Raw genomic sequence first — 24,938 nt, 5'->3', positions numbered from 1 at the left:
GTTGCTCTGTGGTATTTTGGCTAATTCCGGCGAAATGCTTGCTTGAGGTGAGCGATACTTTGGCATTTTTTATTGCCAACCTTGCTTTCCAAAATTCTACAGACACAATAGTCCAAGTCATTATGAGCTAGGAATGAAGCGACAAACCTCATTTTGTAACCATTCTTGGGTGGCTAGTGCTGAGTGCGATGGTGCTGAGTCCTGTTGAAATGTCCAAGGTCTGCGGCCAAAATGTTTGTGTGCCCAAGGCTTTAATACAACCTCCAGAATATTTTCGAGATAATATTCGGTATTTATTCTGATGCCTAGGTCGATTAATACGAGCGGAAAGCGACGATCGGTCCACACCATCACCATGCCCGGCGCTTGAGTTCTGGTGGCCAACCGAAGGTGCACATTTTCACTGACCTCTTTCATTTTGTTTCTTGACAAACTGCTGGACAACGAATGTTTTCTCATCGGAGAAAACCAAATTCGGCAGTTCACCACTCTCGGCCAAGCGAAGCAACTCTTTACCTCTTTTGAGTCTATTTTCTATCCGTTTTTGGAATTTTAATGGCTTTACCCCGAGCTCGTTTTTCAATATTTGTCGATTGGAATATTGCGATATGTTCAGCTCACGAGCCATTTTTCGGCCACTGCGACGCGGGTTTCGATCAAGTCGCTTCTTAACTTTTCGAACCATTTCTGCTGATGTTACTGTTTTCTTCCGTCCACTTCCTACCAGTATCACGGTAACGAGCGATGGTACGAGACACAAAACATTTATTCACATTTAAATGCTGGAGTGTTCTAACGATAGCCACTTGCGGTTTTCCAGCCAAATATAAAGAGATCACACTATCACATTTCAATACCATCACGAATAACTGTTTTTCTGGAAATTCTCACCAAAATGCTTTTGTACGCTTATAAACAATACACTTAGCTGTTACTGGAATAATGTTGACAGCTGTCGGACGAGTGGCTTAGAAACGACATCAGTCTGAAGTTGGCTGCAGTTTTTTCATCAAACCCTGTATTTAAACCCTAGAATCCAACAGGGACCAAATTATAAAAATTCAAAATTGCAACTCTTATTTCAAAATTTGCAAAACCACTTCCATATCTCAATTATAGGTATCAACTGAGACCTCAATATCAAATTTGAAGATTTCAGCTTAATCCCTTCACCCAATACCAAATTAAGTACTATTTATTACTTTTCGTACAACTAAAGTATACATTTCCAAAGTCAACTCCATACCTCCTATTCAGATATCAACAAAGACTTCAAAATCAAATTTAAGGATTTCAGCTCCATTCCCTCAACCAAAACCGAATTTTGTAATGTTTAGAACTTTTCGTACAATTATAGCGCACATTTCCAAATCCACATCCATATCTCAATTTCAGATACCTACAGAGACCTCAGTATCAAATTTCGGAATTTAAATTCTATCTCCTCACCCAATGCCAAATTCAGTACAATCCAGTACATTTCTTACAAATAAATGTCACATTTCCAAACCAATGCCAAATCTGAATCACAAATACTTTAAATAGTCTAAATATCAAATTTAAATTTTTTTCTATCCCTTTCACCCAATACCAAATTTAGTAGCATTCAGTACTTTTCGTACAATTTACACCAACAATTTACAATTTGCCACCAACAGGAACAGCAATACAAAATTGCAAAAATCCACCTTCAGCCGTTTCCCCTAAATCAAACTGTTCTAAATTTAGTACCATTAAGTAGAGTTCGCACACTTAGTACCCATTTCTAAAACCACCTTCATATATCCGACTTACTTTCCAACCTTGATTTTCATACCAAATTTTTTAGCTCTATTCGTTCATATAATACCAAATGTTACCATTTTAGAAATTTCGTACCATTTTAGAATTTTTCGTAACCTTAAAGTTTGAATATCCAAAAACCCATTGATACATCTGTCCTCCTCCATCAGTGACTCTCACTTCAAATTTAAGAATTCTAGCTAATTTTTCGTGGAATTGTAGCAAATAACATCATCCTCTGGGCATTGATTCTAGGTTAGACATTAAGCCAGTTATTTCGCTATTAATAATAATAATAATAATAATAATAATAATAATAATAATAATAATAATAATAATAATAATAATAATAATAATAATAATAATAATAATAATAATAATAATAATAATAATAATAATAATAATAATAATAATAATAATAATAATAAAAATAATAATAATAATAATAATAATAATAAGAATAATAATATTATCAAAAATAATAATTAAAATAAAAATAATAATAATAAAATAATATAATAATAATAACAATAATATTTTTTATTTTCATAATCTTCAATAATAATTAAATATTCCTTAAAATAATACTATATCTTAACAGATGCATGTAAGTGTCTACAGAAGTCGCCTACACTTCCATTTTTTTAAATCCTTGGTCAGTGCGAAAAGAAATAACAAACGAATTCAAAGCAAAGCAAACCAAGTGATAATGAAAAAAGAAAACATAATTATTAACAATGGTTTTAATGATTTTTTCTTTGTTTTTTTTTGCGTTCTGTTAGCCGTCCCTTAGCTGTCAATAATGGCCAAGGTAAATAAGAAAATATGATTTGATATTGACTGACAACGAAGTCATGGCAAGTATATCGTATAAATGTGGACGATAAAGAAGGACAATAAACTTTCTATCAACAATTGTTGATTTGTGCCATGTCTTGATTGAGGTTAGTCATTAATGATAGTATAAACACATACACATAAGAAAATAGCAATAACATCTATGTATTTGTGCATAAATACACTTAAACAAATTTTGCTACTAATTAATACCATCTCTCTTTTTTATCCACAGTATACCGTTTTTCAATCTGGAGAATACTCCAGAATCAATCAATAGATCGTCATAATTATATAAGTTTATAGCCCAATTTTGGAACAAATCCAAAATCTCAGCAAATTTTTACAGTATATTGAACTTTGTAGGTCGTCTTTGAGCTAAATTATAATACTCTCTACAAAAGAAAAACAAAACACCCCTACCACAAAAAAAGAAATGCCCAACCACATCTACAACTACACTTCCGCACATACTCACACATGAACGTTCATACCAAAGCAATGCAAAAAGCTCAGAAGGTCAAATATACGATTTCGAACAATTTGTGTCACGTTCTACACACCGGTCAACTTGTTAGCTCTCACACATGTGGACACATGTATTTACATTGATTTATGTCTGAAGGCACCCATCCATGGGCATGTTGACACCACTGTCGACGAAATGTGGCGTGGCGACCCCATATCCGTCCGTCCCCTAGGAAGACTGGCCACAATTTCTTAGTATTTTATTTTAAGATTGTTTTTACTATTAACGCTCGTTACCTTTGATTATTTACTTACCGTTCATTGCCATTAAAGGAGAATAGGAAAAATAATCGACATGTACTTAGCAAATTGTTGTAATTCGAATTGAATGTCTTTTTTAATTGGGTGGGATTTTACAGACTTGATTAAAATGTTTTCGGTGAAAAATGTTTAAAAAAAGGTATGTTATGAACAAAAATTATCAATTATTATTATCAAAATATTTCAATTTTGACAAATAATTCCAGAAAATTCTCGAGCATTTTTTCGAATGTCTTCCAAATTATATTCATTGGGGTTTTTCTTATTAATATTCATATTAAATCTAATAAAAACTTTATGAATACTATCGGCGATATAAAACAAGTAAACATACAATGTTTCGCCGCCGAAGCTAGAACCCATATGACCAATTTTTAGAAAAATTCGTGAAAAAGTGTGATAAAAAGCATCAAAATACCGAATATCGGGAGGTACCGTTATAAGGGAGCTATACCAAAACGTAGACCTATACTTACTATGTTTCGCCACACGAACTAGGACCCATTATGACCTACGAATACTAATTTTCAGACAAATCCGCGAAAAAAATGTGACAAAAATCACCAAAATACCGAATATACGGATGTACCGTTATATGGGACCTATAACAAAACGTGGAACGATATATCTCATTTTCAATACCAATCATCCTAGATTGTGTCATTGACAGACAGATGGACTTACAATTTTATGCTGATTATGAATATATATACTTTATGGGGTCTACGACGAATATTTAGGAATGTTACAAATCTTATGTCGTAAAATCGGATGAAGATATATATAGTAGCTATATCCAAATCGGAACTGACGAGCATAAATCGATTCAGAAAGTGATTCTCTGAAAATTCTCAAAAGTAACTAAGGGTCTATCTCGCTTCCTTCTCTATACTAACTTAGCACTATGTAGTGTAGGGTATAACTACAAGGGGAAATAAAAGCGTGTGTATATTAGTGAAAGAAAACAAATTTTCCAATAACTTAAATATGCTATAAATTGTTATAGTTTGGATCATATTCGTAACTATTTTCCATAACCTTCATTAATTGTTGCATACTTTTAGGCTTTCAAACAAAACAGTTTCGATTTTCTTATAAGAAAATATCGATAATTGGATTACCATTCCATTTGTGAGTCCCCACTAACGGGAATATGGCAACATTGCCATGAGTTCCGTTTCAATAACAGGGCGACACATAACAACTAAAATTCACACATAGAGGCATGTCACAGGAATGTATTCCAAACTAATTACATTTTTTTCGGTTTGAAATCACTTTTGAATTTGCAAGTGGAATTGTTTTTTTTTATTCAAACTTGCAACTCAAAATACTCTAAAAATGTTTATACATGGTATGTTCCCGAACCTACAGGAATCTAATAGTTTTGACATTTTCTTCGATATCATAAAGAGAAAATCGGTTATCGTAGTAATATTTTTAATTTCTTGCAGCTCTGAAACAGACCAAATTAATTGTGTCAGTTAGATCCTTTTAAAAGTGTAGGTAGACACCATAGAATAAGAATACATGCTTGCAAATATTGTCAAAAAAAATTTAAATATTTCTGCAAAACCAAATGTATTTTTAATATTTTCTTATATTATCCCGACCTGATGCCATTTTTATGTTAGAAGTTTTTGAATGGTTAACCCATGGTACAATAAGGAGGTAGAACAGTTTCGTAAAACTACAGAAATACAGCCCTGAGGCTATCCCCACTTTCTGTCAAACTCATTCAAAATTTTATATTTTCATTGTTTCATACTTTCCCTCATATTTTAATGAGTCAAATAGCGCGAACAATGAATGAAATGACCGGATTTTCTCTCAAAAACATGATCCAAACTGTTCAATCTTTCAATTTCATGGCTTAGCTGGTTAATAACTTAATACGCGAGCCGCAATGTACATGTCTTCCAATCATTGGTTTTGAAAAAATTATTTTTCATTTTCAAAACAATAAATACATACACAAAATTGGCAGAAGTTGGGCACACTTAGAAAAAAATTGTAAACAGCTGAAAGCTCTACCTTACCTTTTTATTGTACCATGGGTTAACCTTCTTTAAGAGGATTTATTTGAAGTATAAGTAATGGATATGACAATTTTAATCCAAATCTAATCCATTTACATATAAACGTACTGGTAAGGTTGGTATGATATGCAATTTTCTTAAATATTTAAAAAAAATAATATAAAAAAACAAAACATCCAAAAAAGCGGTATTTTTGGAGAGAATTTTTTTTAATAAAACCGTTATATGGACGCCATTCGAAGTCGTGAACTTGCAAAAGTAATTTTTTGTCATAGGCAGTAGTAGCCATTAAGATCTTTAAATACGAAATTTGAAAAAATTTCAGTGAATAATGTCTTAATACTGCAAAATTTAAGCCTTCCGTCTCAATTCGTACCAAAAATAGTATGTTTACAACAGACAGACGGACATCGCTAATTCAACATAAAATTTACGCTGATCCAGAATATATGTAGTTTGTAGAGTCTAACATGCGTATTTCGAGGAGTTACAAACAACGTTAATATACCCTCCGTATAATGGTGGAGGGCATAAAGAAGAACGCGTTATATTGACATCTACTGTTTTCAGGCGAATTTTGGTTGTTCTATGTCACCCTGTTACTTTCAAGAAATCATCATGTCGATAATTAGCAACATTGCTAAATTTTACACTGGTCTTATTTGTTGACATTTTCACTTGCATTTAATCGAGAGTGTCGGAGTTTTTCACAAAAAGTAGCAAACAAGAACACAACAATAACGTTTATATAGTATAACAATAAATAACACCAAATAAAAAATTAAGACACTTGAATATAGTATACGAAGCTATGAACAAAACCTCCATGGTATCCATAAAAAACTAGACAACGAATAGAAAAAAGTCGTCGCAACTGCAATTCCCCCCATTCCGGGTTCAACAAACACCAACAATGACGACGACCAATAATCCCCCTCAACCAACGCAATATAATTTTAAGGTGGTACTGCTCGGCGAAGGGTGCGTTGGCAAAACATCGATTGTTTTGCGCTATGTCGAAGACAAATTCAATCCGCAACACATTAGCACTTTACAGGCCTCATTTCTAACGAAAAAAGTTAACCTTGACAATGGCAATAAAGTGCAATTGAATATATGGGACACAGCTGGACAGGAGCGATTTCACGCACTGGGTCCCATCTACTATCGTGGTTCGCATGGTGCTATCTTGGTGTATGACATCACCGATCAAGATTCATTCCAGAAGGTGAAAAATTGGGTAAAGGAATTGAAACGTATGTTGGGTTCGGAGATTATCTTAACTATTGCTGGCAATAAAATCGATTTGGAAGAGCAGCGAACCGTACAGGAGGACGATGCGGTGGCCTATGCGGAAAGTGTGGGTGCCCACTACTTCGAGACATCAGCAAAAACCAATGAAAACATAGATGAACTGTTTATGGAATTGACAAGACTTATGGTACAACATGCCCAGCAGAACAATCAAAAGCAAAGGGCCAGTGCCCAACAACAATTCGGCCAAAGACGTTTAATAGTTGAAGATTCACAGGACGGCATGGACGATGGTATGAGTTCACAAGTGCCTGATGGTAGTCGTTCGTGCTGTGGTTGAATGCCCACACCGCTGCCGCCGATGCTGCTAATCTAACAACTAAAAAGTAATTTTTAATCTTAAGTATAAACCAAAAGAACAATATTCCATAATGTGACCGATGAGTGGAAGCAATGACGTTGGAAAGGGATAAACTGCGGAAAGGATTGAATCATAGTTCGAGGTGCCAATGAATGTTAGAATAGGTTTTGTAATTTGTGCATTAATGGAATAATTGTTTTAAATATTTTCAGAAATCTTTCAAGTGAAACATCTGCAGCCCAAAAAAGGATTTAAGAAACGTTATTGAGTATTTAGAGAGAGTGCTTTGATTTAATGGTGTAAGAACCCCTCGATAATTAGTTGGAAAATGTTATCAAAAGAAGTCCCAGGGTCATGGACAAGGGTATCAAAAGTTATTCCAGGGCCATGATAAAAAGTCCACAATTCCCGAGGTACGAACCTATTTATACTGTCTTATAGTTTTTAAGACCTATAAAGATATTGCCTAGATGACTGATGTCTTATATTTCGGAAAGGTGACTTCCTCAAAATATTAATTTCGATTGAATTAGGACCTCAAGGGATTCACTAAATGTTATTCGTCGAGCTTTAAAACAATGAGAAGTATGCAAGTGTACTTTCAGAAGTTTTAAGGTCATAATTCCAGCAGATCTAGAAAAAATTGAATTTTTTTTAAGCAGTTTCTTGTTAGAGTGATCCTCGAGGGTACCCTAAACTAGACTTTAGCCTAGAATACTTTCTAGACCAAAAGCCATTGTCCCATAAAATATTTGTCGAATAACTTCATTTTCAATGAGCCCCAAAACTAAGGTGACCTATTGAATTTATACATTGCAAATTTTAATTTCCAGTTGTGTGTCTCTCGGAAACAAATATTTTCAATCGAAGGCTCCAATTTCTAAACTTCGTTCCCTTGGGAAAGTAATCTATTGAAACGTAAAACAGGGGCCACATTAGATTTCTGTCATATCATCGTCACAATATCTCTTAAAAAATAGATTACAAAACAAAAGTATGTACATATGTAGAAGTATTATTAAGACAAAACTATGATTCACCTATCTACTAAAGGCATTAGCGCAAGCAACAAAAACAATTCAACCCACATAAATAATATGTGGGTACTTTGGGGTACGCATGATGGGATATTGTTTTCATGAAAAATAAATTAACAAATTATGTGATAATGTATTAGAAAAACAAACAAACAACAAAACATATTTAAGTATAACAATTTTTTTGTGTATCTTTGTTAATATTTGTTATATTTTATTATTATTATAATAATATAATTTGTTTTCGATATTTTTTCTTCTTCGTCTTCAATGTATAATACAACAGCAAAAACAATGTAAGGAAATTTTTTTAAAAAAAATATTCCTTTGTATGACTTTTATGATTAGTAAGAAGCTTTAGCTTATTTTTCTTGGAGAATAAGGAAGAGAACGAAAACAACTGAAAATATCTTTTGTCATTGTGTATATTTAAACCAATAGCTTATCTTTAAGATAATGTTTGTCATTTTATCTTACTCTCCTATTACTTATGTATATCCCAAAATAAATATAACAATCAACAAGTACTGGTAAATGCAATTACTTAAAGGAAACAACTTAAAAACTGGGGAACGCTTGTGAAGGTCATTTTCAGTTAATGACAAATACTCATATTTATGAAGTGATGTGAATAAGCCATAAATATAATATTTTCAGTGCTGGATGTCAAAATTGGTTTCTAACAATTCCAATTCAGTGACACCAGAAGTAGTGAGGACGACAGGGATAGAAATTTGCTAACATCTTCGGGTGAGCTAAATATAGGCAGGCAAGTGTCTAAGAAACTATTTACATATTGATATACCAATGAATATTTTACCTTTATATAATGAATGCTATAACCGCGGAATTATGACAAAAAAAATCAGGAAATTTTTAAAAATAGCAATTTATAGGCAAAATTTTATGCTTTGTTCCAAAACTGTTAGAATGCGATACTTTTTTTCTACGACAACTTCCTCTATGATATCAAGAAATCACAAAAAAGGCCACAAAGTTCTTAATCATTTATTTTGAGAAATATTTTCGTTTATTTCAATATATTTCCGCATTTGATTCCCATTTATTTTTTAGTGATGTAAAAATACACTTTTAATTTAGTAAAGAATCGCATGTTATATGGAAGCTATATCCACGGTAAGTAGAATAAAGCCCGTGGATATAGAATAAAGTTGGTGTCCCTATTTAATCAAAACATATACACACTTATTATAAGTTTATGTATAGTCTTGAAAAATAGAGAAAAAATTGAAATTATTTCAGACTTAGTTGCAACAAAAACAGGTTATATCGAAATTTGAACGGATTATTTTATTAGGTAATGAAGTTGATTACCTGCACCTTACTATGGCCTGAGTAAAATAAACACCACCCTAATGTGGCAACAGAGTATAGCACTTAATGTCAATTTAGACGAAAAGCAAAGCATATTTTAAGGCTGAACTAAAGAGTATAAATAACATCATATTTTACAGCACTGGTTAAGACCCTACACGAACGACATCTCTTAACGCACATAATCTGAGATCGGTATGTATTTTATAGTTTCTCAGCAAAAAAAGAAATCCTTACACTCTATTATTTTCAAATGGCCGAATTGTTCGAATTGCTCACCTTTGGCACAAATAATGGCCTTCAAACGGACAATGAAACCGTCACACGCTGACAGAATGTTGCTCTGCGGTATTTCCCGGTATTCCCGGCGAAGCGCTTAATCGACACTTTGATATTTTTTAATGCCAACCTTACTTCCCAAAATACTCCAGACACAATAGTCCAACGCGTTGGTATCCGGAGATTTTGGTGGCCATTGTGCGCTGGAAATGTAGGGAGGAACCTCATTTTGTAACCATTCTTGGGTGGCGCGTGCTGAGTGTGATGGTGCTGAGTCCTGTTGGAATGTCCAAGGTTTGCGGCCAAAATGTTTTCGTGTCCAAGGCTTTAATACACCCTCCAGAATATTTTCGCGATAATATTCGGCATTTATTCTGATGCCACGGTCGATTAATACGAGCGGAGAGCCACCATAGGCTGTTATGGTGGCCCACACCATCACCATGGCCTGCGCTTGAGTTCTGGTGGTCAACCGAAGGTGAACATTTTCAGCTGACCTCTTTGGCAAGTAAACACGATCATTTTGTTTGTTTACAAGCTGCTGGACAACGAATGTTTTCTAATCGGAGAAAATTAAATTCAGCAGTTCACCACTTTCGGCCTAGCGAAGCATCTCTTTAGAGTCCCTATCTCTTTTGAGTCTATTTTCTTTTTGTTGCGGTGTAAGTTCTTGCACTTTTTGAAATTTCAATGGCTTTAGCTCACGAACCATTTTTTGGCCACTGCGACGCGGGTTTCGATCAAGTCGCATCTTAACTTTTCGAACCATTTCTGCTGATGTTGCTGTTTTGTTACGTGCACTTCCTTGACGTCGGGCTACACTACCAGTACCACGTTAACGAGCGAAGGTGCGAGACACAAAAGATTTATTCACATTTAAATGCTGGAGTGCTCTAACGATAGCCACTTGTGGTTTTCCAGTCAAATATAAAGAAATCACGCTTGAATTCCATTACGCATAACTTTTTTCTGGAAAATTCTCACCAAAATGCTTTTGTACGCTTGTAAACAATATAATAAGCTGTCATTGGAATAATTTTAATATCTGTCGTAGGAGTGGCTTAGAAGTGACAGCGGTCTGAAGTTGGTTGCAGTTTTTTCATCTCACCCTGTATTTCATATACAGTGAAGAAAGTAACCAATATATTACAATATAAAATTATATTTATTTAGGTCCGATACGAAAAATACAATATTGGCCCATTTCTTCGGAACCTTCCGCATAGGGGGTCAACAATTTCAATAATCATAACAGAAGTCAACATATATTTTAAAAAAATCGAATATTGGCTGAGGGAATACATCTGACGGCAACAACGACTGATATATTTTAACTTGTTGGTGTATTAATAATTTAAAAAATTTAATCGATAACTTAAATGGTGTTTTTTTCGAAACTGATATTTTTTAGATGTGACTCTCTTTGAATAGATGAGCGATATTTGTATACCTCTTGAGCTAAAACTCACGTTATCTACTGACAAGGTGGTCATTGATCCTGAATACATACATATAGATTAAGTCTAGCTAATAGGCTTCTTTAGTCATTTGCATAATTTAAATTAATTAAATAATAATTTGCTAATTGCTTTATAAAAACCACTAATTGATTCGTTTTTGTTTATAATTTTTATTTAAAAATCTTGTTGTTGTTTCGCGTTGATTTGTATTGTTTTTGTTGTGTAAAAATAACTTATAATTGTACTTTTACTAATAAAAAAAAGTTGTTTGGAAATAAATTGCATTATTATCAAAAAATATGTTTATTATTATTTAAATGCTTGTCCTTATTAACCTGTTTATATTATTGTTTGCAACTTTTTTTACGTTTTCCTTGTTATTATTTATACAAAATGCAATTTATTAAAAAAAGACTCATTAAATTATTAAAAAAAAAACACAAGCATTTTTTATACTTAACAAAACGAACATTTGAATTGTATTTTCTTCTCTGGTATTATCATCATTTATATTATAAAAAAACGAACTAATTGTTTTTATTATAACTTAATATCTAATAAAATATATATAAAGAATAATATATTTTTAATGGAGTTGTGATCATTTTTTTTTTTAAATAAAATATTTGAATTATCTGTATTGTTTTTGTATTTCTAATAGAGAGTTAGTAGTTTTGGGCAGGGAAGGAAGTTTTCTATTCGAGTTCAGTTACAATTTCGAGGAAAGACAAGTAGCATTTTTTGGGGTGGTGGGGGTATAAAATCATTTCTCTTTTCCTACGATGTAAAAAAATACATCTTTAAAAAAATTGTATAATGTTATAAAACCACAAGACATTTTAGTTAATCACAGAACTACATTTTATATAAAGTTGTCTCTTTTTTTTGTTAATTTCTATATTTTTTTGTTAGAAAAAAATTCTCATTTAATTAATATCATCGTTGTCTGGTCTGATGGAAAAATAACATCAAGGGCAGGCTGTTGTTGTTGCTGTTTATTTTCTTCAGTTGCTTCATTTAGATAAAATCACTTGTTCCTATTGTATCTCGATGGATCAATTTCTTTAGAGAATTCAGTCATGACTTCCTTGTAAATGGCGGGATCCAAATTGCGACCCAACATATAGATGAGCCACCAATCGCCAATATCCAATTTCTGTGATAAAATACGGCAAGTTTCCAAACTGATCATACGATTGCGGGCATGCAATAGACGTGGACGGAATTTGGGCATCAATAACATGAAGGCACTGGAAGAGGAGAAAAAACATTTAATAACGACTTCAATTATTTATTTTCCATTTCCCACTTACCGGAAAACAATAAGACCAATCAGCAAAGCCAACAGAATCATATACCAGAACCATATGAAGACATAGGTCTTCTCGTTGACAATATTCAGCGGCAATATGCACAGCGAATCATGTTTCTGCAGTGATCCAGAAGCACCATATTTATGGAATATGCATTTGGTAACTCGAGGGAATATATAAACCATGGGATCGACTCGCTGCTCCTGTGGCACATCGGATAATTGCATTATCCTTGTACCGTATGACATAAATTCACCATCAAAGAAACGATTCATCAGATACATTTGGACAATGATATTGATCAGGCACATGGCTTCACACAGCCAATAACGTATGGCGTACATCTTATGACGTTTCACGTGTTTCGTTAGATAATCCAGCAGAGCGTCACGTTTGGCTTCTTTTTCGGCCCGCGGACATATGGTAATGTTTAGGCCCATAACAATCATACGCATGAGACCGCCCTCAAATTTATCCCATAAAAATTTGGGGGTATAGCATGCAATGGCCTGCAAAAAAATAAGAGGGGAGAAGGCAATTTGAATTTTACTACTATATTGAATTTAAGGGGTATTTTTTTAGATTTATATTGGATAAATTAATTAAATTGGATAAATATTGGATAAATAGAGGATTTTCCAAAATTTATTTCTAGCTCTTTATAGTGGATGTTCAAGGAAGGATATTTTTAAGGCTATATTCCATGAGCTTTGAAGAATATTTTTGAAGACTGAGTTTCGATTCTGTGGATTTTTTAAATATTTAGTGATAGACTTTTGGAATATTTAACTGTGTAACATAAAAAATAATTACAGGGAAAATCCAGAATTAGATTATCAAAGTAGAGCTAAAAATAGAAGACTCGGATTAAAAGTTTACATCGCACACAGTAACCTAAAGTAACCCCTCTTCTAAAGTTTTTGAAATTTCGGATTAAAATTCTTTGGAATCTGATGATTTTAGGTATGTAGTGTCTTCGACAATATTGCGGATAAAAACATGAGGATCATTTTAACCTTTATCATTAAAGAAGTTTTTGTGGTCCTTCTTTTGAAAATATGGTAGAAAACTTCCTTTAGACAGGATCAAAACAATTATTAAATATTTTCGGTTTTAATATATAGATTTTTGTAAAGCTTCTTGTTCTTTGGTGACTCATAGAGAAATTTGATGAGGTACATTTTTTGTCTTTGACATCCTTATTCTAAAACGATGCTTCTTAGGAGATTTTTGCATATAGCTCATATATATATCTTTCCACATTTTCAATGGAATTGTCTGAAATTCAACACAGGGATTTCTTTGTGAGTACTTTACCCCCTTGAATAGAATTGTCTATATAGATCACGAATCGTATATCCTTCATATAACGGTAATACCCGATATTCAGTATTTTGATGAATTTAGCCACATTTTTCGATGCACTTGTCTGAAAAGAAGTTCCTTCTGAGTACTTTACTCCTGGAAAAGAATTGTCTACATAGGTCTACGTTTTAGTATAGCCTCCATATAACGATATCCCGATATAACGATATCCCTCCCGATATTCGGTATTTTCATGATTTTAGGGACATTATTAACGCGAATTGTTTTAAATTTCATATTCATAGTTTGTAATGGGTACTACAGCCTTTGAAAAGAAAAATTTCGTATGCAGATTCACGTCTTTGTATAGCCCCAAATATAACGGTATCTCCCTTTATTCGGTGTTTTGTTGATATAAGCGACATTATTCACCGGAATTTTTTCAAATTCCGTATTTGAAGTTCGGAATCGTACTTTATATAACGGTTTAATTTGAGCGGTACTTTTCCTTACAAACGGAGGAGGGTATTAAAAGTTCGGCCTGGCCGAACTCAGCTGTTTTTTTACTTGTTTAACTTTCCTATATCTCTTAAAATGTCAACCTTTAAATAATATATCCAGATCGGACTTTATAAAATTACACATTATTATAACATTGAACTACAATAATCTGTCAAAAAAATTAATTTTGTCTTGTCCGTAATTGGAGAACTAATATCGAGAATCTGTTAACATTTTCCCACCTAGTAAAATATACCTCCTGAAAATCCTTACAAACTGAAGAGGGTATTAAAAGTTCGGCCTGGCCGAACTCAGCTGTTTTTTTACTTGTTTAACTTTCCTATATCTCTTAAAATGTCAACCTTTAAATAATATATCCAGATCGGACTTTATAAAATTACACATTATTATAACATTGAACTACAATAATCTGTCAAAAAAATTAATTTTGTCTTGTCCGTAATTGGAGAACTAATATCGAGAATCTGTTAACATTTTCCCACCTAGTAAAATATACCTCCTGAAAATCCTTACAAACTGAAGAGGGTATTAAAAGTTCGGCCTGGTCGAACTCAGCTGTTTTTTACTTGTTTAACTTTCCTATATCTCTTAAAATGTCAACCTTTAAATAATATATCCAGATCGGACTTTATAAAATTACACATTATTATAACATTGAACTACAATAATCTGTCAAAAAAATTAATTTTGTCTTGTCCGTAACTGGAGAACTAATAACATTTTTCCCACCTAGTGAAATATCCTTCCTGATATCCCATAATTGATTTGATTATGATCAGACTCCCTCACGGCCCTCATGAAAATATCTTCTTTTATTGGACCCTCCATACCGTACCCGTTTAAAAATATGGTCATTGATCTCACTGAACGTCTTTCTTTACACGCCTGGGCTTCATGTTCAAATTATGTTTGATTACAAATGATAGTTTCAGCTGAAAACACGTGTCTTGAAATATTCATTAAATTAAGTTCCCCACATCTCGAAAATTGGAGAAAATACGACAATTTCGTTTTGAGCACGTAGAGCAACTAAAAAACTCACTCACTGTTGGATAATGAAATTATTTTATTACTCAGTTTCGCATAAATCATCATAAATTCCAATCACGTTTGAATGTCAGCGGTTTCTTTAACAGTTATCATCAAAAAACAAAACAATACAAAACAAAAAACGCAGACACGAATACAAAAAAAAAAAAAAAAAAAAAAAAACGAAAACGAAAACGAAAACATTACAATTTTCATATCAAATTCAATTGATGCTAGCACTACGCTCCAAAAATGCAAAGCGACGAAAATTAGAATTGATAACAAAAAAAAAACTATTTTTACTATGTGTTCTGTTTGCGTACTTTGTTTGGGAGGTTTGTATTTTGTTGTGCTTGTTGTTTTTTTTACTTTTGAAAAACGTGTCACCTTTCTCTGGGCTATTGCCTCGTTAAAAAAGCTGAACTTGTTTACGAAAAGATCTTTGATCAAATGATGATTGATAGCTCTTGGGGGTTTTTGGGGTTTTACTGTTGAAAAGCCATAAGGAGATAAGTAGATAATGAAGAAAGCAAGATGGCGTGACTAAAATAGTGAGATACCCTCCCTTCTCATGATGGGGAGTAGGAAAATTTTGATTTGGGTTTTAATTACAAAATCACGAAATCCAATCCTGGTACGACTGTACTTTTCTTCGAATAGATTTTTAAAATGAAAAACCATTTTAAAATCTTTAAATCTTATTAGCAACCTTTGATCCTCCCATAGCATCACACCTCCAAATAATGAATAATCCGTCATTCAGTGTTATTAAAGTTTACTTTCCTTCTCCAAGACATTCAATTGTTTCATTTCATGTTTAGTCCAGTAAAACTATAACATTCAATAAAAAACACAAAAAACTGGTTTGATTTTTGTCTAACTTTCCCCCCTTTTCATGGCTATCGACACACTTCGCTTTTTTTGTGGACACTTTAAAAAAAGTAATTTATTTTTTCTGAAGACAAGTAACAAAAGAGATCTTTCCAGTAAAAGAATCAACGTCATCATCATCACCACCAGCATCAGCTATCTGTAGCATCTTTATGTTGCTTAAATCCATACAAGATTTTTTTCGTCTCCATGCGTGGTGTGGTTTCTCATTTTAACGAGAGATCTTTTTTATTGTGGCTGCTACTGGCAGACAGACAGACAAGCAGATCTGTCTGTGTCTGGATGATGACGATGATGAGTTTCAAAATAGTTTCAATTCCACTTCAATTGACTTTAATTAAGGTTTAAATGTAATTTTTTGTTGCCCGGCCATGTATATATACATATGGATATATATTTCAAAGTATGTATATATATCACACACATATACAAATAATTTGTATATATGAGTGTGCGTAAAATTATCTGAACTGTAACCATTTGTTATAATCAATTTGTTTTGTGGATTTCAAGCTTAGTTTTCTCTCTGTCAATCAAGGCACTCAATTTCTTTAAATTGATTAGAGACAGAGTGTCAGTGTGTACCTTTATCTCAATATTCAAAATGTGGGCGTTTAAAGTTTGAGTTGATGATCTTGTTTAGTAGATTATTGCAAAAACTTTTTAAGTGATGATAATTTAATAAATGAAATTGGCTGAATTTACATAAAAGTATGAAGCATAGTATCTAAAAAAAATCGAAAAAGGTAAAAGTTTCCAATTTCCAAATAATGAAAAAGGTAAATGAGGGTCAGAAATTGGGCGAAACGATATGATACCCTACACCACTATGCATATTTAGTAGAGCTATCGCTAAAAAATAAACGTTAATGTTTGTAACAATTTTAATCGGTCGTAGATATACAGGATGAGATAAAAAACAAGTAAAAAAACATTAAGTTCGGCCGGGGCAAACTTTTGATACCTTAGCGTAAAAGAAACAATAGAGCCCATTTATACCAATTTTTAGACATATTCATGAGAAAATGTGCCGAAAATCATCAAAATACCGAATATCGGGAAATACGGCTATATGGGGCTATACAAAATGTGGACCTATATATACAGTATTTCGCCAAAAGAGCTAGAACCCATTAAGACCAACAAATACCAATTTATCGACAAATTCACGAAGAAATTTTGCAAAAACCATTAAAATGCCGAATATCGGGAGGTACCGTTATATGGGGGCTGAACCAAATCGTGGGCCCATACGTGCAATGTTTCGCCACCGCAGCTGGAACCCATTATAACAAACAAATATCAATTTTTAGACAAATCCGTGAAAAAATGTGGCAAAAATAATCAAAATACCGAATATCGGGAGGTAGGGGCTATACCAGAGCGTCCTATACATGCAATGTTTCGCCACACGATCTGGAACCCGTTATGACCTACAAATACTATGCCGAATATTATCGCGAAAATATTCTGAAGGGTGTATTAAAGACTTGGGCACGCAAACATTTTGGCAGCAGACCTTGGACATTCCAACAGGACTCAACACCATCGCACTCAGCACGCGCCACCCAAGAATGGTTATAAAATGAGGCTCCTCGCTTCATTTCCAGCGCACAATAGCCACTAAAATCTCCGGATACCAATCCGTTGGACTGTTGTGTCCGGAGTATTTTGGAAAGCAAGGTTGGCACTAAAAAATACCAGAGTGTCGATCACCTCAAGCAAGCGCTTCGCCGGGAATGGGCCAAAATACCGCAGAGCAACATTCGGGCAGCGTGTGACGGTTTCATTGGCCGTTTGAAGGCCATAATTCGTGCCAAAGGTGGCCAATTAGAACAAATTTAAACTTATCCTAAAATTTTATGCTATTTCCGACACGTTTCATTCAATAAAATTAAAAAAAAAAAATGTTAACATTATGGCGTTTGACTTTTTTGCAGTTTTTTTTTTATCTCACCTTGCATTTTGTTTGAATTTAAAAATAAATTCTAGGAGCCATTTACTAAGGTATTATTTTCAGGAATTTGAAAAATGTTCGGAGATTGCCCTTATTCAAATAAATAAGAAAGTTTTATTAGAGGTATTTCCGAATAAAATGTGACACCCCGATTCTGAGTCAAAACAAATACTCTAGTGTATTCAAGCTCTTCCCATTCAACGAACTCATGAAATTTCTTCCAAAAAATCTCTACATCAAACATACTGCCTGACAACTGAACAAATAAATGCTAAAATTGGACACCAACAATAAAAAAGCGCAGCACGTTTTTCCCTCTTGTCAATTGAATTCCGTATTCAAATTCAATAAAATAAATTGTTTAAATAATTTAAAGCAAATAAATTGCGAGCGTGTGAAAAAAATCTATTAATGTGGTCAACTGCTTGTCTGTCTCTATGCCAGTCAGGGAGGCAGCCAGCCAGTCGTGTCTGGTGTCTCGTCTTTGAATTAATGTTTAATTATTTGTTTTTTAGCAATGTTTACCAGAAAAAAAAAAAACGTTTTTGTTTTTGGTCATAAAACAAAACAAACACGGCTACCTTTTAAAGCCGATCACACATAATAACGATGATTGTTCGCACAACTCAAAAAAAACGGAATACACGTCAACATCGTGTTATTGCAACAACATGAGAGAGATCGTGTAAACATTGTTTTAGACCACTAACGGACAGTAGGCTATAATTTAGCCAAGCCATAATTGCAGATTAGTTGGTTGGTACATATGGTATATACGTAATTAAGGAGATTGTTTCCTCCACTGAGTTTAATTTTCCATATTTGATCATTGGAAATATATTTCTCACACTCGTTTTTTTGTTTTGTATTCTATGGAACTTACCTGGAAGAAGAGCACAAAACAGACCCACTGATAGTAGGTGTAATATTTCTTGGCATCCTCCTCATCGAAATCATTGGCAATACCGGGATGTGCCACTTCGCGACCAACCTAAAATAGAGAAAAGAAGACAAGATTAATATGATTGTTATAATTAAATTTTATGAAATGAATTTTTATGCATGTGTCGGTCTTGAGATTTGAACCACTTTGTTTTCAAAATCGAAGACTCAATTTGTGTTATATGAACTTTTAAAATTTTTGTGGTTTGCCAGAGAATACTTTAGGAAACGGACCTGTAAAGTGTATTTTCAAACTTGATCTGAATTTGGTATAAATTTTAGGATTTTAGGGATTTTAAGTAAATCAGAGACATTAACAAATTTGTATGGTGTTGAAGTTCTAAATATTTATATTTATTTGAAATTCTATGACAGCCAAACCAATCTTAAGTTTAAGAATGTTTTCCCGGATGGAGGTCATGTACATGACCTATGTTGCATAGCTATTCAAAAAATTACTGGTATGAGTTAAGTTGTCCGACAAGCCTTGATATAACAATACCACCGATTTGAATGTGGGCTACAGTTTGACATTTTGGAATCCGGGTATGAACCTAAGTCCAAATCCTTTCATTTCAGTTATATAGTGTTTGGCAATAGGTATATATAAATGAGTAGTGAAATAACGGACAGTCTGAGGATCAACACATAGACGAAACGACTGAAGTTGGAATCTTGACATTTAGCACGAGGGTCACTCTTGGTGCGTAAGCATGTGTTTTTTTGGAAATCCGTACTAAAAGGTTTCGTACCTTTTTAGTTCGAATTTCCAAAAGTATTAAATGTTATAAAATGTACTAATTTAATACTTTGGACAAACGGAATGAGCTAGAATTCTGAAATTTGGAACGAGAGTCATTGATAAGGCGCAGTACTAAATTTGGTACTATTTGGTATTGGGTAAACAGATAGTGCTTGAAATCTGAAATTTCGTATTAGAGTCACTGTTCATGTGTAGCCGGTACATATGGAGGTTGTTTCGGATATGTGTACTACATTTGTACGAAAAGTGCTGAATGGTACTAAATTTGATAGAGATAATATTCTGAATATTTAGACTATTGATGGTATCTGTGTTTGAGATTTAGCGGTGGTTTGAAAATGCGTCCTATATTTGTACGAAAAGTACCAGTACCAAATATAGTACCATTTAGTACTATATTTGGTACTGGGTGAAGGGATATGGCTGAAACCCCTTACATTTGAAATTGAGGTCTCTGTTGAAATATCTTGAATTTAGATATGGAGGTGAATTTGGCAATGTGTACTAATATTATACGAAAAGTACTCAATGTTATTAAATTTTGTATTGAGAGAATGTATAGAGCTGGAATCCTGAAATTTGATATTGAGGTCTCTGTTGGTATCTAGTGGTAGTTTTGCAATTGTGTGCTACGACTGTTCGAAAAGTATTAAATGGTACTAATTTTCAACCATTGTTGGTGTCTAGGATGGAAAAATGTAAATTTTTTGGGATATGCGTACTAAATGTTACATATTTGAAATTGATTGGGTGAAAGGATACGGCTGGAATCCTGATATGGAGATGTTGAAATATTTTTGGACAGAAAAATTCGATATGGGTCCATTGTGCAATGGTTGTATTAATATCCTCGGTAAAGTTCAAAATTAAAGAATTTTAAGATTTTTCAATGCCAAAGGTAAAAATTTTCCTATTTTTCTTTTTGAAAAAGGGAAAATTTTAATAATATATAAAACATTGAAAGTCTGAGAATTCAGTTTTAATTAACAAATGTTGTCCTATAAGTAATAAAAAGGCTTAACACGAACTATATGAATCTAAAATTTTAATGTGGACCTTTCGCATACTAAGTAGCGGGCACTTACTAGTCACTCATAAAGTGGTACCTCCGAATATTTGGTATTTTGGTGACATCTGGACTCTGTGGCTGATCCATTTTTATCTACAGGAAAAATTCTTGGATCTGTGGCTGAGCATTACCCTGGGATTAGTTTATGAGTTCCATTTTTTCTACAGATAAAATTGAGCTCGTTTATTCATTTTTTTCAGTTCAGTGGCTGAGCTTTTTTTCTATAGAAAAAATGGCCCATCTACTGAGCTTCGTTTTTTCTATAGAAAAAATGGCTCATCTACTGAGCTTCGTTTTTTCTATAGAAAAAATGGCTCATCTACTGAGCTTCGTTTTTTCTATAGAAAAAATGGCTCATCTGCTGAGCTTCGTTTTTGCTATAGAAAAATGGCTCATCTACTGAGCTTCGTTTTTTCTATAGAAAAAATGGCTCATCTGCTGTGCTCCGGTTTTTCCATAGAAAAAATGGCTCACCAACAACTGAGCCTCGTTTTTTGGTGAGCTTTTTTCTATAGAAATCTGAGCTCAGTTGCTGAGCTATTTTTTTCTATAAAAATCTGGGCTCCGAGACTGAGACGTATAGACTTCGTGAAAAAATCCAAAACAGAAAATTTTCTGTCTCTGAGGGAGGTGATATTTTTGTCAGTTTTTCGTTTATTTTTCATTTTGCTCTTCTCCACCATTTGCCATTACTTCGAATTCAATTGTTTCCTTTCAAACAATTGTCTTATGTTTTGTTCCTTTTATGAAGATGATCATCAAAGGAAAAAAAAACATCTGCAATTGAAAGACACATATGTCATGCCATGAATAAAAACAAAGAAAGGACTGACGAATTCCCGAGCAAAAAATGAAGAAGAATGGAATCCCATTATTTTTTTTTTGTGTCTTCCAAAAAAGTTTCCCCACCCGCATGAACGAGCGACTCTAAAGGGCTTGATCGCAATGCAATTAAAACTTCCGTTGAACTTTAAGTTTTGTGACGTGACGGTGACGACATTGAGGCCCAAACAGAGTCCATGTGGTACGCCTGCCGGACTCCATGTTCACATTTATTGCAGCGATTATTTAAGTATGGCGAATGGCGTGCAAATACGCCGAACACAAGAAGTGCATTTCATGAATTATTAAACATCCTCAAGAAAAAAAAAAAAACAATGCAAAAGACAAACAGAAGAAAACCACACAACGGTAAGAGTGGTATAAGAGCTCCACCACATATGGGTACGAAACTCCTGGAAACTATGCTGCGCAGGGAATTCCAAAGGAATCGGCAGCCAGCCATGGCCATAGCCTTGTGGCAAACTGAACTTTAATTTATGCGCAGACAACTTTGTTACGCCCCATGTTTTTCAGCCTCTCTCTTCCGTTCTTGGCCTCCATTGGTTTTGATATAAGCAAAATAAGGCGGTATCGGGTTTTAATTATATTTCAAATGATATAAAACAAAAACAACAGCAAAAATATCCATCAAACATAGCTAGCAATTTGAGCATCTCTGTGAAGGATGTTTGCGGTTTACGGTTGCTGTTGTCTTTCTCTCTGTGGTCTAAACTTTTTTTTAAACATTTCCCTTTTTGATGTGTGCAAGCAAGCCTAAACAATCGTTTAGCTGGCCCTTCATCTTGTCATCTGGTTATGTGTGGTGGCTTCCACAGTCGATTGAAAATTTTCCAAGAATTGGTAATAGGATATGTTTGTTGGATGGGGGGATTGTTGTAGTTCAATGGTATTTCCTCTTGAACTACTTCTACTTTAAATTGTGCGATGTTAGGTTATTTTTTTTTAATTTTGTGGTTGAAATTTTTTGGAACTAAGAAATTTGATGCCAAGAAATTTGAAAAAATATTCAAATGATGGTCGGTCTTTTTTACTTTCAATGGCCATGTACTGGAATTTCTTAAAAAAACATCAATTCGAAAAAAAATGGTTTAAGTTCATGACAATCTTTTTTTAAAGAAAAACTCAAAGATCAGCAATCGGAACCTTTTTCTTTATAACAAAAAATTAGGACTCTGAATCTCAAGGTCTTTCATACAGCAATAAATTGGGACTCAGGAGCTGAAGTATTTTTTTTACAGCAGATATCGTGTTAACAAAATTGTTTGTATGTCCAAGTCTGAATGAAATCGGATTTTAATTTCGCGTTTTATGAGATTCATGGATATTCGAAATGTTGACCCTGTGTGGGGGTGGTACCAGGAGGAGTGGACCAATATATTCTATCTTCACACCAGACCTTAAGTTCATAAAAGTACTGTGTAATTTGAAGACATAATTATTCAAAATTTTGACCCTTTGTGGGGGAGGTACTACATGGAGTGGACCGATATTGTCCATTTCCGCTCCTGACTTAGCACTAATGCAAATATTAGGATTTGAAAAGTTGAAGATCAATTTGATTATCCTCTCTCTTTCCATGCAGCATTTTTTTTTTTTTTGAAAATTTCGGCTTTTTGTGGTGGATGTACCAGAAGGAGTGGACCGATATTGCCCATCTCCGAATTCGACCTAAGTTTGATAATAATATTACGATGTACCAAGTTTGGATCAAATCGGATACTCCCTTCGTGAGTTATCGTGCGCCCCAGCCAGGCAGACGGACGGAATTGGTCCGAAGAGACCGTTATTTCGATGAGGTATGTTTTGACCTATTTAAATGATATATACCCTCTCTAGCTATATGGCTGAGGGTATACAAATTGCGGCTCACGAACATAGGAGTTTTTTTCTACAGAAATAAATCGCGGCTTAGGAACTAAGACATTTTTTTTTCTGTAGAAAAAAATCGCGCATCAGGAACTGAGACACTTTTTTTCTGTAGAAAAAAATGGGGATCAGGAACTGAGACACTTTTTTCTGTAGAAAAAATCGCGGATCAGGAACAGAGACCCTTTTTTCTGTAGAAAAAATCGCGGATCAGGAACAGAGCCACTTTTTTTCTGTAGAAAAAATAGCAGATCAGGAACTGAGAAATTTTTTTATAAAAAAAAAATCGGCCCGAGGTAAAGAGGCATGTTTTTAAAGAAACAATTTGGCATCAGGAACAGTAATTTTTCCATGAAAAAAAAAATCACGGCTCAGGGTATTAAGGATTTCCTCTATAGAAATTAATCATGCCTCAAGAGATTAGAAATGTTCTTTTATAGAATCAAAAAAAATCGCCGATATCGCCGAATTACGGCTCAGTAATATTTTTCCCACAGAAAAAGTCGCAGCTCGGGAATAAAGGAATTTTTTCTGCAAAAAAAAAAAAAAACAAGTCTTAGGAAAAGTGGCGCTTTTTCAAGGAGATATTTTTCATTTTGTTTCAAAATCGCCGCTACCAGGTTTTTTATAGAAAATAAATATTCCTAGCCTAGACTTTTTCTATAAAAAATTGTTCTTGAGCCAATCTCTTTTGCATGGAAATATTCTCAATTTTTATGATCAGATTTTTTTTTTAAAGAAGCATTAAATCATTTAAAATAAAATAATTAATTTTATTCTACATACCTGTCTTCGAAATGCATCCGGCATTGTAAATGTACTATGAATCCAACAGAATGTGTTGACAACATGTGTCGGTATGCCATTGACAATACAACTGATCGGCTGACCGACATATTGGGTGGCCGTAATAATTAGACTGCATGTCAACAGCAGGACTGTGGTAAAGGAATTATGCAAACGAAATATTGTATTATCCGTTTGTATATCCTGCCATTTGAGATAACTCTTTAGGCCGACCAATAACTTATACATGGCAGCGGCAGTTTGACAGCTTCAGCGAAGAGAATAGAAATGATGAAAATATTCCGGTGGGTAGATGGTGCTGAGAGGTGAGATAGAAATTCAAGAATCACTTGTTTTTTCTGGAAATGTTGAGAAATCTGGTTAATTGGCGAGAATTCATATCAGCTGGAATGAAAAAGAAAAGAAAAAGATGAGAAAAATTAGTAAAAAAAAAATTAGTCAAAAATACACAAAACATA

General features: G+C 33.7%; 2 protein-coding genes across 3 annotated transcripts in view; one reads left to right on the top strand and one right to left on the bottom strand.

Moving 5' to 3' along the window:
* The first annotated feature begins 6,090 nt into the window (after positions 1-6,090).
* LOC101901342 (ras-related protein Rab-21) lies at positions 6,091-8,626 on the top strand. Its single transcript, XM_005176287.4, has 2 exons — positions 6,091-7,204; positions 7,275-8,626. The coding sequence occupies exon 1, from the start codon at positions 6,361-6,363 to the stop codon at positions 7,039-7,041; it is 681 nt and encodes a 226-aa protein (XP_005176344.1). The 5' UTR covers positions 6,091-6,360; the 3' UTR covers positions 7,042-7,204; positions 7,275-8,626.
* A 3,459-nt stretch (positions 8,627-12,085) lies between these two features.
* The window catches only part of LOC101901506 (innexin inx1), a 57,498-nt gene continuing 44,645 nt past the window's right edge, over positions 12,086-24,938 (bottom strand). For both annotated transcript variants that reach the window (XM_059122028.1, XM_005176288.4), the window contains exons 2-5: positions 24,460-24,864; positions 19,074-19,181; positions 12,487-12,995; positions 12,086-12,423 (exon numbers count right to left, since the gene is read on the bottom strand). In XM_059122028.1, coding sequence (XP_058978011.1) covers positions 12,201-12,423; positions 12,487-12,995; positions 19,074-19,181; positions 24,460-24,708 — 1,089 coding nt within the window. In that variant the 5' untranslated portion in view covers positions 24,709-24,864 and the 3' untranslated portion in view covers positions 12,086-12,200. The remainder of the gene's footprint in view (positions 12,424-12,486; positions 12,996-19,073; positions 19,182-24,459; positions 24,865-24,938) is intronic.

The sequence above is a fragment of the Musca domestica genome, unplaced genomic scaffold, assembly GCF_030504385.1.
Source record: "Musca domestica strain aabys unplaced genomic scaffold, Musca_domestica.polishedcontigs.V.1.1 2, whole genome shotgun sequence".
NCBI lineage: Eukaryota > Metazoa > Arthropoda > Insecta > Diptera > Muscidae > Musca > Musca domestica.
Note: the sequence above shows the minus strand (reverse complement) of the source record. Positions and strands in the feature narration are given on the sequence as shown.

Bases quoted from the DNA above. Each gene is read 5' to 3' on its own strand.
- LOC101901342 (XM_005176287.4), top strand. From the start codon at position 6,361: ATGACGACGACCAATAATCCCCCTCAACCAACGCAATATAATTTTAAG.